The 16,142-nt window shown below is 41.1% G+C and overlaps 1 protein-coding gene across 1 annotated transcript in view; it reads left to right on the plus strand.

Annotated features, from left to right (window-relative positions):
• FGD3 (FYVE, RhoGEF and PH domain containing 3) overlaps positions 1-16,142 on the plus strand; it is a 267,848-nt gene that overhangs the window by 159,075 nt on the left and 92,631 nt on the right. The window contains exons 5-7 of the mRNA XM_044300779.1: positions 11,099-11,188; positions 14,198-14,334; positions 15,561-15,717. Coding sequence (XP_044156714.1) covers positions 11,099-11,188; positions 14,198-14,334; positions 15,561-15,717 — 384 coding nt within the window. The remainder of the gene's footprint in view (positions 1-11,098; positions 11,189-14,197; positions 14,335-15,560; positions 15,718-16,142) is intronic.

A 16,142-nucleotide genomic window follows, 5' to 3' on the forward strand; every position in this document is an offset into this window, starting at 1 on the left:
TTAGTTGGTCTTTAGTTAAATCTATTCTTCCTTCCGTCTGTACAGAATATACTGTAATTGGCCATATGAATACCTTTTATAATTTCATTACTCGCTTGCCTCCAAGTTCAGCAAAGTCCTTCACCAAGATGCTGGTGCTGCAGAATCCAACACCAATCCATTTCTTTGACCTCAGTGTTAGAAATAGCAGCAGGGAGGGGGAAGAGTTTATACACAGCGGATCGGAGTGTGGAGAGGGGTAACAGTTCAAAGACTTGCAGCTCACCCAGTACTGTACGTAGATGGAGAGGAAAGTGAACACAAGGCAGTTTGCAGGGGGCAGACCCATTGACTTCAATGGGTCCGTGGTCCATATGTTGCGGCGAAGCATAGAAGACGTCCGATCTTTTTCGGCATTGCCTTATGGATGAGAAAGAACACGGAATCCCTTCACTGGGGTCCCATTCCTCCAATCTGATGGAACGGCATATCAGGCATGCACTCTGCCACTCCATTCATTCTCTGTGGGACCACCGGAAGTAACCACACTGTACTCTGCTATCTCTGGCAGTCCCATACAGAATGAATGGAGTGGCAGGGCAAATGCCTGATTTGCCGCTCCATCAGATCGGGGGAACGGGAACCCTATTCTCAGGATTGGTGGAAGTCCCAGCGGTCAGACCCCCGGCGGTCAGTTAGAGATCATGAGATAACTTGCACAATCTCTTTAATACACTTATTATAAACAATTCTGTTTGGTTAATATATTTCTATGAAATCACTGATTGTACCGGAGGACTATTCCACCCTCCTCCTGCTGACTGCAGCTTTACCTCAGTCTGTAGGGAAAAACCGCTGACTACAGATTACTGTAAAGATGATGATTTATCACAGATGACCTATTAAAAATGTGTAGAGGTAAGCGCCCCTCTACAGCTGCAAAGAGGTCATGTAGATTTATTTTTTTTGGAACTGCCCTGTTATTGTGCCCTAGGATATATTCACACGTGACATTTTTGCTGTAGGATTTGGCAAAACATCACGTGTGAACACAGCCCGTAGCCGTTTAAGTGAAGTGAAGAATTATTTAATTGACAGGCCATTAAAATGAGTTTTCATCTGATATGTCTGCATGCATGAAATCAATTGTATGACTGATCTAATGGAACGCACTGATTGCTTCAATTAGTTAAGGCCTCTTTACACTGCTCAACTGAGCAGACGATTGTCGAGAAGGAAGCGTTCCTTCCTGAGAATCTGCTCCTCAGTGAAGGAGACTGTCGCATTTACATGCAGTGATCTCCTCCACAGTATGGGAGCAGTGATCGCTAATGATCGCCGTACGATCTACCGGCAAACGATGATTTAGGTGACTGTATGAAAGATCCAATTACTCGATGAATAAGTGTTTTTTTCCTCGTTTTCCATCGGGTAATTGGCAGCACCTTTAGGTCCCTTTCACACTGAGCGATTTTTCTGCACAGGTGCATAACGTGAACGCATAGCACCCGCACTGAATCCTGATCCATTAATTTCAATGGGTCTGTGTACATGAGCGGTTTTTTTCACACATCAGTTCTGCGTTGCGTGAGAAATGCAGCCTGTTCTATATTCTGCGTTTTTCACGCAGCCCTGGCCCCATAGAAGTGAATTCATGCATTGCATCTTGAAGCAAGTCCGGATGCGAATGCGTTTTTCACTGATGGTTGCTAGGAGATGTTTGTAAACCTTCCGTTTTTTATCACGTGCGTGAAAAAGGCATCAAAACGCATTGCACCCGCACGGAAAAAACTGAACAACTGAACGCAATCGTAGACAAAACTGACTGAACTGGCTTGCAAAATGGTGCGAGTTTCACTGAACGCACCCTGAACGCATCCTGAGCCAATCCGTATCATTCGTGTGAAAGAGGCCTTACACCTGCAGATAATCTTTTGCCAGTTTATTCTGGCACGTCGCTGGTGGGATCATTCATATGAACGATCCCATAGACAACAAATCAAGTGTATGGCCAGGCTTTAGACTCTGCATATGAAGCAGGCCATACCTTAAGGCTGGGTTCACACCTGAGCGTTTTACAGCGCGTTCCTACGCGCTGTAAAACGCTCAACAGGCAAGAACCAATGATTCCCTATGGGAATGGTTCTCACCTGAGCGTTTTACAGCGCGTACGATCGCGCTGTAAAACGCCCGACGCCCCAAGAAGTACATTAGCTTCTTTGGGGCGTCTTGTCGCGTGTTCCCGTACATAGACTTCCGGGAACGCGCGACAATGGGCGTTCGCTTGTCTCTGTATGCGCGATTGCAAACGCTGGTACAATCGCGCATACAGAGCGCTCCATCGCGAACGCTCAGGTGTGAACCCAACGTAAAGAGGTTGTCTACCTAAGACAACCAGTTTCCTTTGAAGTATTTTCATTTCTCGCAAGCCTATTTAACTTCTGGAAACACATAGGGGGGCATTTATTAACCAGAAATACACCTGTATCAGACGTGTTTCTGGCATAGATTGTGGCACAAACGTTCGTTGCACCCCAATCTGCGACTTCTCCCTGCTCACAGCAGGTCTAAAAAAAGCGGACGGGGAAGGGGACGGGCCGGCAGTCCTGTCTCATTTACCATTTTCTACACCTGGTTTAGGCGTAGAAAATGGTCTAAATGTAAGATGGCAAGTAAGTTGTCTTACATTTAGAAGGGTCGGTGAATCCGCTGGGGTTATGTAGAGGCAGCGCCTCTTCATAAATTTGTTGGATCCACCGGCAGCACAGGGCCTTAATAAATCTGCCCCATAATTTACATTAGAATACAAAATGCTCAGAATAATATGTCAATTTTTCTTCTAGCAGATGCTTTTCATCTAGGGCTACCTATAGGCACGAGTCCGCTGTTTCTATAGGTAAATCCAGTCCCTTGATCCCATAACGGTTGTTCTTGGTGCAAATATTACCTCTGTGACATCCGATAGAAAACATTTGGGCACATTTTTTGTGGCTCTGAGTAAAATTAAGATAAATTTTTTTGGGCGAAAATTAAATACATTATTACCTTATATTTTCAAACTGGTAGCGGTGCATCTCTTGGGCTCCTAAATGCGAATGGCACCAACAGTTTTCTTCCAGTTCTGATCACACAAGGCTCAACTGAGCAAACATCAGGAATGTGCAATTGATTTTGGAAAGAAACGATGCCACTCGGGGTGCAATTAAAATTAGAAACGTAACATTTACATTCCTTTAAATGAAACAATTTGCCAATGTTAATAGTCTTTACCTGCGTCCACTAATGGGGAGTAAGGGGAGGAAAATGAAAATAGATTTTTATTTTGCTTGAGCCAGCAGTTTGCTAATCAGTGGCCATTAATGCTGAGTACATGCATGGAAGGCGATGCAGACGACCGTAATTACAGAGGTGAAAGGAAAGGCCACAACCTCAGCTCATGTTTAGACAGGGGCTTGTAGACCAGACATTCCGGAGGCTGCCGGTATCTGCCGTCATTTAACATTACAGCCTATTATGTTGCTTCTGATTCTTGCATCTAGAAAACGCCAAAATGATAATGAATTGTTCCATAGTTTATAATAAAAAAACGCACCACTTAGAACCATTGTAACAAAGAAAGATTTGCACCAACCGCAAAAATAAACAGAATATAATTTTCAAATGTGTTTTTTTATTTTCTATAATATTTAAAACTTTTATATTTTGGTTAATAAGTTTCATTTTTACTTGGAGAATTCACCTATAAAATTCACTGTTAAACTAGCTCAGCTGATGAAAGCAATGAAACCTTTCACTTTGTGATTTGTTGCTTCTTTTCTGGAGAAAAAGCACTTTTAATCCATATGCAAACGAGCAGTTAAGTCAGGCATCCTCAAACTGCGGCCCTCCAGCTGTTGCAAAACTACAACTCCCAGCATGCCCGAACAGCCTACAGGTATCAGACTACAGCAGGGCATTGTGGGAGTTGTAGTTTTACAACAGCTGGAGGGCCGCAGTTTGAGGATGCCTGGGTTAAGTGCACCGAGGCCCAAGACACTGCACCCTTGCTCTTCCTGTTCCTCTGCCAGCCCCTCCCTCTCCTTATTGATTGACAGGGCCAGGTGAGATGGCTATGCAGGAACCTGGCCCTGCCAATCAAGAAGGAGAGGGAAGGGCTGGCAGAAGAAGGAGGAGCAAGGATGTGCACAGTGTAGCTTGGGCCCGCCCTCTGTGCACTTAACTGCTCATTTGCATATGAATTCAAAGTACTTTTTCTCTAGAATGAAGCCAAGGATAGCTAAGTGAAATGTATCATTACATTCAGCTAAGCTAGCCCTACAAGACACTGGTTTATCACCGAATTTCCTGGTGACAGACTCCCTGTAAAGGCCTCTAAAATAAACTGTATGCTGTTTTATATACTACAAAAATATCAAACTATAATAAATCTATAATAATAAAAACTATAATAAATCTATACCTCGGACACCTCTAAGAAAAAAAAAATTGGATTTTATTCTCAATCTCCTTTTATTGATTTTATGTATAAAACCTGTAAATTTGCTCCGTTTTCTCCATCCATTCCTGAATAGATGGGGAGACACCAAGAGCCAAAGAAAAGTATGGCTGATCTTACTGAGTTAGACCATGATGTTTAATATTTCACAATTTAAAGGGGTTATGCCACGATTGATGTAAAAAATGTAAATCACAAATCATATAGTACATGACAATCTCTTTCTAACAAAGAACCAGCCCTGTGCTTCACATGGAATCAGAGATCTCCCCATTCATTGCTCCAATCATTCTGATAGATTTGTTTTAGGCTGGGAGCTCAAACTGCCACAGGTCTAACGGAAGCTACGACTGGTGGCAGTAGAAGATTTAAACTGAGCATGTGCGACCACCTCAGCGAGAAATTAAGAAAAGTACAAACAGCAGGTGGCGCTATACAGACACAGTTTATTGACTAGCTCAGTAACTATGCTAAGATTTTAATTACATGCAATTACAAAAGTGTTCAGATCCGGGTGCTGGTTTGAAAAATGTTGAATGTTTTTTGTGGCACAACCCTTTTAAAGATTTTTTTGTTTCCAGTGTAGGGAAAGGGGTTATGGGAGTAAAGGGCTTTACTGTATTAATAATTAAAGGAGTATTCCTAGATCAGACATTGATGGTATATAACTAGGATAAGCCATCAATGCCAGATACTGTAGGTGTGGGTCCCACCTTTAGGACTTGCATCTATCTTCAGAACGGTCTGCCCAAAGTGAAGGAGAGCACACCGCGCAAGCGCAGCCAGCCTCCATTCACCGATATGGGAGTTCAGGAAATAGCCAAGCACTGGCTCAGTTATTTAAGGCAGTCCTATAATGGGGAATGGAGAAGCGATGTGCATGCACGGTATGCTCTCTCTGACTTGGGACAACTGTTCTGGAGGTAGGTATGGGTCCAACCTTTTGGACCCGCTCCAATCTGACATTGATGGCTTATCGTAGCAATATGCCATCAATGTATGAGATGGAAATACACTTTTAAGGTTTTAGCTGGTTTGTTTTTAATGTTTTTTGTTTTTTTTAAATGAATACACCTATCCCAATGTTCTCTTATCAAGCCCTATCACCCATTTCACACTCTGTATGTTACCAATTTTTGCAAAATTTGTAAATGGAACCAAAAAAGAGCTTTTAGTTGTGTTAATGAAGATTCTAATTATACCGCCACTTTTTTTCTTTATGGTAAAAACATACCGCGAGCTGAAACAATACCCACATGTAGTGGGTGGGGTTTTCAAATAGCCTGTAAATTGGCCAAGCATTTTTACTGGAACTAGTGCAGTTTTACTAGTGCAGTCATTAACAACCATCCAAATGGTCTTACCCATAGGCTCTCAGAAATGGTATGTGAAAGTGCATCAAAATCCAGATTGTCAACTGAGCCTCAAGTGTACAAATCTGTTGGAATCTGTTCAGATAAAGATTGTTTTAAAAAAAGGCATTAAATCATTTTTGAAACTGATATTCCTATATAGGCTAAACATGTATGCAGAAAGAACAGATGTATCAGAGGCACACCTCCAGCAACCATGGTGGAAAAGAGAAGCTCCAGCTTCCCCATCAGCATCCATTTACCTCAGGTTAACCTCCTTGGCATCATCCACTGTACATACATACCAGATGCTGCCAAGAGGTTAACCTAAGAAAATGACAGCGTTTTAAACATGTTGATTGCTCAGGAACTGAGTGGGCACCATAGCTAGACATTAATTGCTGTATTATACAGCAGATACTACCCAACAGTGTCTGTGTTTAGAGAGAACTCTGCTCACGGACATTTAAACCCTCAGATGCCCTGATGAATTGCAACCACCGCATCTCATGGTGACCAAACAGCCCCCATGACAAGATCACAGGAGCTTTTGGGTTGTTATGGCAGCGGGCAGCTCCTGAGCCTGTCATAGTAAAGTTCTTAGAAAGGTTTCCAAGATTACTATGGTTTTAACAGATATGCTTGCATAGTTGTTTACCTCATGTACAACTTTCCTATGTTTTTTTTTTTTTTTTTCATTTGGACTCTCCTGACCAGTTTTCACCATGTAAACCAATCACTCTGGTTTGTTTTCATCCTGTATGTAGCACTTCCTGTTGCTGCAGCCAACCAAACCCATGATGCACTTCTCCTTCCTCTACCACAGCTCCAGCACCTAACAACACCCAACTAGTTTATAGCTCCTCCCACCCACCCAGTTACATAGACACTCCCATATCACCACCCCTAACAACTAGCTAGTTTATAGCTCCTCCCACCCAGCTAGTTACATAGACACCCCCCTATCACTAACACGTCCATGGACATAACATCACATGTGACCACAACCCAAAACGAGAGATAGGAGCAATAAGGTTAAAGAAATATGTTATGAAATTACAGCTACTTTCATAAATGATTATTTTAAAGGATGTTTTACAAACTGGAAAACTCCTTTAATCCCTTAGTGACCACCCATACACCTTTTTACAGCGGTCACTAGGGGGCCTTAGGCTGGGCAGCGGAAAGCGGGGGCTCGGCTATCACGAGAGCTGCAGCCCAGACCGGCAGGAGTGCCGCGGGCAATGGCACCTGCTGCATGTAAAGTGCTGACAGAGGGAGCGGACTCCCTCTGTCTCCCTTCGGCACCCCGCAAATGCGATCGCGGGGTGCCGATGTGTGCAAAGGCTGGCTGGGGTCTCATGTAGGCCCCAGACCACCCTTGAGTAATTTCCAGCAGTCTGCGCCTCTCTGGCTCAGCCTGCTGATCAATGTCAGAATAGCACTGATATTAAAATGCAATGCCCTACAGTGATGGCCAGTTTGCCGTGTTCGCCCACGAAAACATGCGAGCTGCCATCTTAACTCACAAGTCCGGCGATGCACAGGTAAGTCCTTACCTGTGCCTGTGCGCGAGCCAGTCTGAAATGAAATGCGGTCTCCGGGTGCAGGCACTTCCGAGAACAGCCCGATGAAGGCCCCCGGAGGTTGTTCTCGGAACTGCCTGCTCCCGGTGACCGCATTTAATTTCATACCGGCTCGCGCACATGTAAGGACTTACATGTGCATCGCCGGACTTGTGAGTTAAGATGGCAGCTCGCATGTTTTCGCGGGCGAACACGGCGAACATGTGATTGCGGGCGAACACTGTGAACTGGCCATCACTGACGCCCTATAGGGATAATGCATTGCATTTTAAAAACAATCATAATGTTGTCTGTTATAGTCCCCTTGTGGGACTATAAAAAAGAAATTACGATTTTTTTTTTCCCATTGAAAATACGCTTTTCAATGAAAAAAATAGCAAAAAAATAATAATCTCCCCCATATGTTTGGTATTTTTGTGTCCGTAACGACCCGGACTACATAACTATCACATAAATTATCCCCTACGGTGAATACCGTAAAAAAAAATTTTTAAAACATCAAGCCCTCACACAACTCCATGTAAGGAAAAATAAAAAAGTTATGGGTCTTGGGAAGCGGCAATGCAAAAACATTTTTTTTCTTTAAAACAAAAAAAAGGGATTTTATTGCAAAAAAAAAGTAGTAAAACAGAAAAAAAACTATCACTGTAATCGTAGTCACCCAGAGAATAAAGATATTATGTTATTTATACCTAAAAATGAACACCATAAAATTTATAACGTAAAAACGCAGTGGCAGCATTGCTGTTTTTCCCATCTCCCTCCCACAAAGAGTTAATAAAAGTTAATCAGAAAGTTATGTGTACCCCAAAATGGCGCCATTAAAAACTACAACTTGTTCTGCAAAAAACAAGCCCTCATAAAGCTATATAGATGGAAAAATAAAAAAGTTATAGCTCTTGGAACGTGACGATGAAAAAAGGAAGAAAAACTCGTGGTCGGTAAGGCCGAAAACAGGCTGGTCACTAAGGGGTTAAACCCCGATTGTGGTTGAATGAACCAGAATTGAAAAGACCGCCTCATCTATGGTAAATCTTCATTTTTATTTAGAACCTGGCAGAATTCTTTTCCGTGATCCATTTCACCAGTTTGCATGTTCTCACATGATGACTGCAGAATACAATATAGATCATGTAAAGTAGTTGTTGATAATTAACCTTTATAGAGGATCTAAGTAGATCTCAGGTGTAAAAAAATAAAAAAAAACGTGGTGGTGGTGTCCAAAGCAACTAGACACATATCTTTTCAATTGTTATGGGCAACACAACTTTTTGATGACTTTGATCTTTATAAACACCCTGTTCATGTGCTGTACTTGTCCTGTTTACCTGTTTAACCGTCCATACTAATGCTCACAATTAATATCCAGGTCGATCCGCTTTGTTGCTAACATTTGTCTTTGTCCATCGCTCCATTACACATTGTTTTACTGAATGGCTTTTCCTGTCGCCCAAGTAACCCCTTTATTGGTTACTTAAATTTTTCCACTGTCATTTTTTTTGCTCTTTAGTTCCTCTTTAGAGTAATCTTGGACTAAAACTCAAACCACACTTTGCAATTTTCTAACTTCCTTTGTCTTTACTTCCACCTTAACTAAAATATCCAATATTGTTTTTACCTCTTCTTTTTGTTGTCAGTGCAAAAAACAAAAAAACAAAAAACAAACAATATCTGTGCTCTCTAATAACTCCAGACTGATATGAATCCAAAAAGATCATATCATTATAATATAATAATGAAAATATATTACTGTAATCACCTAGCTTTATGTCCCTTTCCTGCTTTTGGCTTAAGAAGATGCAAGTAAACTACCCAAAATGAACTTTGTCTTAAAGCAACGTACACCTTTTACACAATATCATTGTATGGGCTAAAATTCTGCCAGCAGCTACCACCACTAGGAGGAGCTCAGGAGCTCCATACTAATCATTATAAATTGATCTTACTAATAACACAGTATTCAGTGAGTTAATAAGCGGCCCCTAGTGCAGAATTTCCTCATGGGTATTAGAAGTTAAATGGGTTCTCCAGGACTAGAAAAAAATGGCTGCTTTCTTCCAAAAACAGCACTATACCTGTTCAAGGGTTGTGTGTGGTATTACAGCTGTGCCCCATTCACTTCAATCGGGCTGAACTGCAATACCACACACAACTCATGAACAGGTTTGGTGTTGTTGTGGGACTAAGGCCTCATGCACACGACCGTTGTTGTGTTCCGTTACGCAAAATGGGGTTCCGTTGTTCCGTGATCCGTTTCCGTTTTTGTTTCAGTGTGTCTTCCTTTATTTTTGGAGGATCACCAGACATGAAGGAAAGTAAAAAAAAGGTCAAGTTTGCCATGCAAATGATAGGAAAAAAGCGGACGCGCTGACGCGGATGTGAAAAAAATAGGACAGGTTATATTTTTTTGACGGACTGGAACCACGGATCACGGAAGTGGATGGCAAACGGTGCATTAGCCGAGTTTTTAACGGACCCATTGAAAGACAATGGGTCCACAAAAAAATCACAGAAAACGGAACAACGGACACTGAATGAAACAACGGTCGTGTGCATGAGGCCTAAGGCAGGCCTAAAGCAACCCCTTCAGTATCAGATTTTCACAAGGTGTATATTAAGGATTTCCTGTTGTTTTTACGTTCTATCTTATTCTAATAAGCCACTTTAAGATGTTAAATTTGCGCGAAACACACGTTGGGGTAGCGCAATCTTGGTCCTAACAGCCAGGTTGTTTGGTGAGTCGGCTTCATTACATTGTTATATTTGGGATCGTGTCCTTTATCATCTTGGGGCCTGTGTGTACATATGCGTAATTGGTCATTGTGATGGTAACTACTGCTCATGATTAATGTTGAGCGTGAATATTCGAATCGCAAATTTTAATCGCAAATATCGGCACTTCGAGAATTCGCAAATATTTAGAATATAGTGCTATATATTTGCGACTAGTGTTGATCACGAATATTCTAATCATTCGCAAATTTGTCGTGAATATCGGCACTTAGCAACATCCCTAGCAACCAATAGGAAAGTTGCCTACCCCTTGATCGCAAATTTTTATCGCGAATATATTACATTACTGATTTTTCGCAATTAAGTAAATAATGACTGGAGATCCCGAATTCTTGAATTTGCGAATTTATGGCAAATATTCGGCCACAAATTCGCAAAATATCACGAATTCGAATATTGCCTATACCGCTTATCCCTACTCATGATCCTGCTGATTCATCTGGATATTGTTTTACTTAGCATTTAGTGCGGTCTGTGTAGAGCCGGGATGGTGCTTTTTTCTGTCACTTTCTTCTTTTTTAACTGTATGATGTCTGTTATATATTAAATATGTAATAAAATACTTTTTTATGGGTACTTATGAGCTCCATGTTTTTTCTGCTCTTTGGTTTAATGTAAGGACATTTTTATCATCTCATCTGATTGCCGCTTACATTTCATTCTCCACAGACACATTTTGTGACGATGTGTTTTTTATGTTGAGTATCTGTCAGTTGTAATCAGTCATGACCAAAAACGATCATGATAAATACAAGAATTGACCAAAAACGATCATGATAAATACAAGAATTGACCAAAAACTATCATGAGAAATGCAAGAATTTCTTCTAGGTGCTCAGTCTCAAAAAATCATAAGCTCTGTGATGTTGATTCCTTTCCAATTTCTCTTACAGTGCACAGAACCACAGAAGCTATTTAACATTGCCAATGAGCTTCTCCACACGGAGGAAGCCTATGTGAAGAGACTACATCTACTAGATCAGGTATTCCAAAAATGTCTTCTTTTATCCAAAAAAGAACTTTAAAGGCCTTCAAGCTTTGGGGACTTTTTTAATTTGAAGCCAGTCTGCTGCACCTGTTGAAAAAACATACTTTCCTGCTCCCCATCACTCCATTCCAGTTCCCCGGTTTCCTTTGTGATCTTCAGGTCTTGTAAACTTCTGGATGGATGGAGTCACCTGTGCTACAACTAGTGAGTAGCCTAAATGGTGACATGTCCCCAAGCTGCACATCAGTGCTGGGTAACATGCCGCTTGGGGGCATGTCACCACTGAAGAGGGTGACTGGCTGCAGCAGCACATGTGGCCCTGTCCTTCTGGAAGGTTTCAGAACAGGGACTAGAAGCCCACAGAATGGACCCAGGAAACTGGAACAAAGCAGCGGGAAGCAGGTGAGTGCTTTATTTTCCAACAGGTGCAGCAGGCTGGGCTTAAAAGTCTCCAAAGCTGAACTACCCTCTTAATTTTGTTTAAAAATTGCAGAAAATCTCCTATTTGTGGACGACTCCTCAGGCATGGTCATCTGCTTCATGAGGGCAACTGCCCAAAGTGAAGGTCTACTTCACAGACCAAAATGTTACGTTGTCTATGGATTGCATTAAATAAAACACCTCACAAAGATTTGAAAAGATCTCTTAGTTCTTTGTTGGAATCCTGCAATTTAAACCAGTGGTAAACATGATCTGACAAAAATGTTTGGCTGGAACCCAACGCTGGGACCTCCATCATATGCCATATTCCCTGTTTGCTGGAGAGAGTGCTCACAATATATGGTCACTGGAAAACAATAAGACCATTCAATTAGTTTTCTTTGCAATATCTACCATAGACAAAATAGTCACTGCTCATATGCCACCTATCTATTGCAAACTGGGGAAACAGTGAAACCAGTGCTGAGTTTGGTCCTAGGGAGGTATCAAGAACGACATCTCAGGCCATTATGTTATAATAAATTGGCCACCACTGCATTAAACTATTGTCAGGATCAAAGAAGCTTACGAATATGCTTATTTTATGGGAGAGAGTAACCAGACAATTTTTGGTTATGTTGGTGTGGAGAAACCTGCATGTGACTTGGACTAGTCACCTGGGAGCAGGAAAGAAATTGGTGTTAATTAGTGTTGGTCAAGCACCAAAGTGCTCATGTGCTCTGGTGCTCTGGTGCTCGAGTAGAACACTTCCCGATGCTCAGGTGCTCTACAGTGCACCTAAGCACAATGGAAGTGAAGGCGAGAACCCAAGCATTAAACCAGGCACCCCCTGCTCTGAAGAGGGGAGGGTGTCGGGACTCTAGTTCGGCTTAGGAGTCCCTGCTCTGACTCCATATATAGCTATGTCCATATATGGAGTCAGTGCTTGGGGACACCCAGTGTATTTAAATCTAATTTAACCTCTATTTCTGAAAAGTTTCTGGTGGGATTCGATTTCACAACCTTCTACATTACAGCCACGAATCTTATCCACTACACTATAGAGCTGCATGGCCAGTTACTTAAAAAAATAAAAAATTCTGCTGTATAGGGATACTTACTACTAGTAAGTATTCCTATACAGCCGAAGTCTCCAATATTTTTTTTAAGTAACTGGCCATGCAGCTCTATAGTGTAGTGTTTAAGATTCTTGGCTGCAATGTAGAAGGTTGTGAGTTCGAATAAATTTTATTTAAACACATATATATATATATGTGTGTGTATATATACGTTTTTAGCCATAATATATTTACATATACTATTATATATTTAGAATATATTATATATTTATATGTAAATATATTATGGGTAAAACAGCAGTAGGAGTTTCTCACATATTATGCATTCATATATATCAGAAGTATAATTATATACTGTATATATTCATAGTATTCAGTATATTGGGCAGACTAGATGGGCCAAATGGTTCTCATCTGCCAACACTTTCTATGTTTCTATCTACTAGTTTTTTTTTTTCTAGTAACTGGCCATGCAGCTCTATAGTGTAGTGGTTAACATTCTTGACTGTAATGTAGAAAGTTGTGAGTTCGAATCCCGGCAGAAAATTTTCAGAATTAGAGGCTAAATTAGATTTAAATACACTGACTCGAGCATTGCGCTCGAGCACACGCGATATTCGGCTGAACACCGCGATGTGCCGAGCATAGCGATGCTCGAATCGAACTGGTGTTCGGCCGAGCATGTTCGCCCAACACTAGTATTCATCATTATCTATCCAGCTTGCTCTAGAAAAGTTAAAAAAATAAAGCAAGATTGCTGACTTCTGAGGTTTAATGTAGATTTAAGAACATTTTAGAAAACTAGAACAAAGCAACATTATTGCTACCCACAGCAACCATCCAGATTCCTTGTGTCGTAGTAGTGCTGAGCGAATCGAAGCATGCCAAGCGGAATTCAATACGAAGTTTAGGAAAAATTTTATTTGCCGCAAAGCCAAATTTCCTCGTTCTTCGTGGTAATGAATCGATATTTCCTGGTGGCTGAAACTAAAAATCAGTAATGATGTCACCACATGGCCAGCAGGATCATGTGGTTATGTCATCACGCTCGCCTCAGGTCCTCTGATGGGTTTTCTTCAATTAAGATGGGAGCAGACGGCCTCTGTCCGAGCAAGTGGATGTTTTAGTAAAAAAAATTTAACCCCGTATTAACCCCCTGAGCACCTGAATGTGAGTTTCAGATGCCACGCTCAGCGTTGAACGCGGCATCTAGGGATTAAACGACGAGGGACGGCTCAATCGCCGTTCCTCGTCATTGCTCCCACTACATACAATGAAAAGCGATTGGTGACAAAGTTATTTGTAATGAATTGAATTTCTTGACGAAGTTTGGCAAAGCGGCCAAATCAAATTTTTCAAAACTTCGCTCATCACTAATCCATAGCAAAAACATGACCACCTTATATCTGTTTAAAAAAATGACTTTAGAAATTAGGTCATCTTAAGTGTTGAGATATTTTCCAGTCATCCAGCAAATGTACCGATGCAATATTATTTCATTCCAGGTATTCTGCACATCATTAGCTGATGCCGGAATTCCAACAGAAGTGACCACAGGAATATTTTCTAATATTTCTTCCATCTACTGCTTTCATTGCCAGTTTCTTTTGCCAGAACTTAAGACTCGTATAACCCAGGAGTGGTGAGTTTGTTGATGGTGATCCACACCCTGTATCCAATCAACTTCAGATGGCATGTTTTGAAAATAATAGGCAATCATTATAAAATGGAAGCATCTTTAAGTTTAAAACTTTTTTACCTGGATCTGCTAAAAAGCAAGCTGTAAGTCTTTATGCACGGATCACATAGTTCAGCAGCCATACAAATCTATGGGCCCATACAGTATGTCCATGTTTCTCTGAATTCATACAGAGGTTTTTTGTTTGTTTGTTTCTCAACAATTCATTTTCTCATTAAAAGCACGATGAAGCACTGTGTGGAAGTACCATATTACAGTACAAAGAGTGCGTGCAAGAACTCTATTTGCTGCCCTACATGCCCCATGAATATGGATGTGCTATTTCCATCAAAGGCTTAGAGCCTCTAAGTTAGAGGCCCACAGTCTGTAGCTCAGTAGTCCAGGTGGCTCCTTAGTCACAGGGCTGGTGACCCATGGTCTGTGGCTCAGTGTCCCCATCTCAGTGTCTTCTTCTGGTCTCTCCGGCAGAGTCTCCTCTTCCAAGAACACTGGGGGCTCTGACTGCTCTCCTTTATATAAAGTTTCTGGCTGGACTAGAACCTTCTAGTGGGAGGGGTGGAGTGGGGAAACTCAGCACAAACAGATACATTGGTACTCTTTCCGTCTCTCATAGACTTACATTAGAGTTTCAGTGATACTCAATGGAAATAACACAGTAGCTTTTCCAGACAAAAACAGGTTTTCAGACATAACAACATAGCTAAACCAGACATTCAAAAGGTCAGTATAAGTCAATGCAAGTTAACCATTTATAGTGAAATAAATTGAGGAGTTGATGACTTTACTTAGGGGAAACAATGGCGAATGCCCACAAATGTCCAGGCTTTAAAATATCCCTTCTCCAGGGCACTACACTGTAGGAACATGGTAATTTGACCACAGCCCAGAATGTGAGATAGAAGCAATAAAGGTAAAAGAAATATATTACATTACTGCAACCTTCATAAATTATTATTAACTGGAAAACCCCTTTAATCTAATATATAAATCAAACCAGTACACAGACATTTAGGGAATATTTCCATTAATTGGTCTTCTGGCAGATGAGAATGATGGTAATAAATTATTTAAGTTCCACAATTAAACCATAAATATAGCGAACGTGAACGTATTTAAAGTCCCCCAGGTACAATTATTTCCTACATAACTGTTATACAATGTCTTCCCAGGAATACAAACCCACGCATTGGGGATATTCTTCAAAAACTGGCCCCATTCCTGAAGATGTATGGAGAATATGTAAAGAACTTTGACAAGGCTATGGACATGGTGAATTCCTGGACCCAGAGGTCTCCTATTTTCAAGGAGGTCATCCATACAATTCAGGTACAGCTTGAGTTAACTTTTGGAATAACAATTCTACCATAAATGAGAATGTCAACTACCATGGCATGTCAAACATTGATAGCACATTGCGATCAATCCTATCCACTAAGGTTCGGACTGCTGTAACTCTTGTAACATTTGCTAGAATGAAGTGTCAGCTTTGAAGACCACATGGTTGGCACATTATAGCAAAAAGCCATCTTTTTTTTTTTTGGCTGCTGCTGTTCAACCCATGGGAATCACTACCTACCAGTAATTCTGTTGGTGAATACTGTAATTATATTTTTTCATGCAGTAGAGCAATAATTATATATTTTTTTGTTTTGTTACCAAAGCTATTCTAAGAGCAAGAACTCCAGCCCTGACAAAAGTGAAGTTAAATAGGTATTCCAGCCCAGTAAAATTCTTCAAATAGTTAAAAAATA

The sequence above is a fragment of the Bufo gargarizans genome, chromosome 7, assembly GCF_014858855.1.
Source record: "Bufo gargarizans isolate SCDJY-AF-19 chromosome 7, ASM1485885v1, whole genome shotgun sequence".
NCBI lineage: Eukaryota > Metazoa > Chordata > Amphibia > Anura > Bufonidae > Bufo > Bufo gargarizans.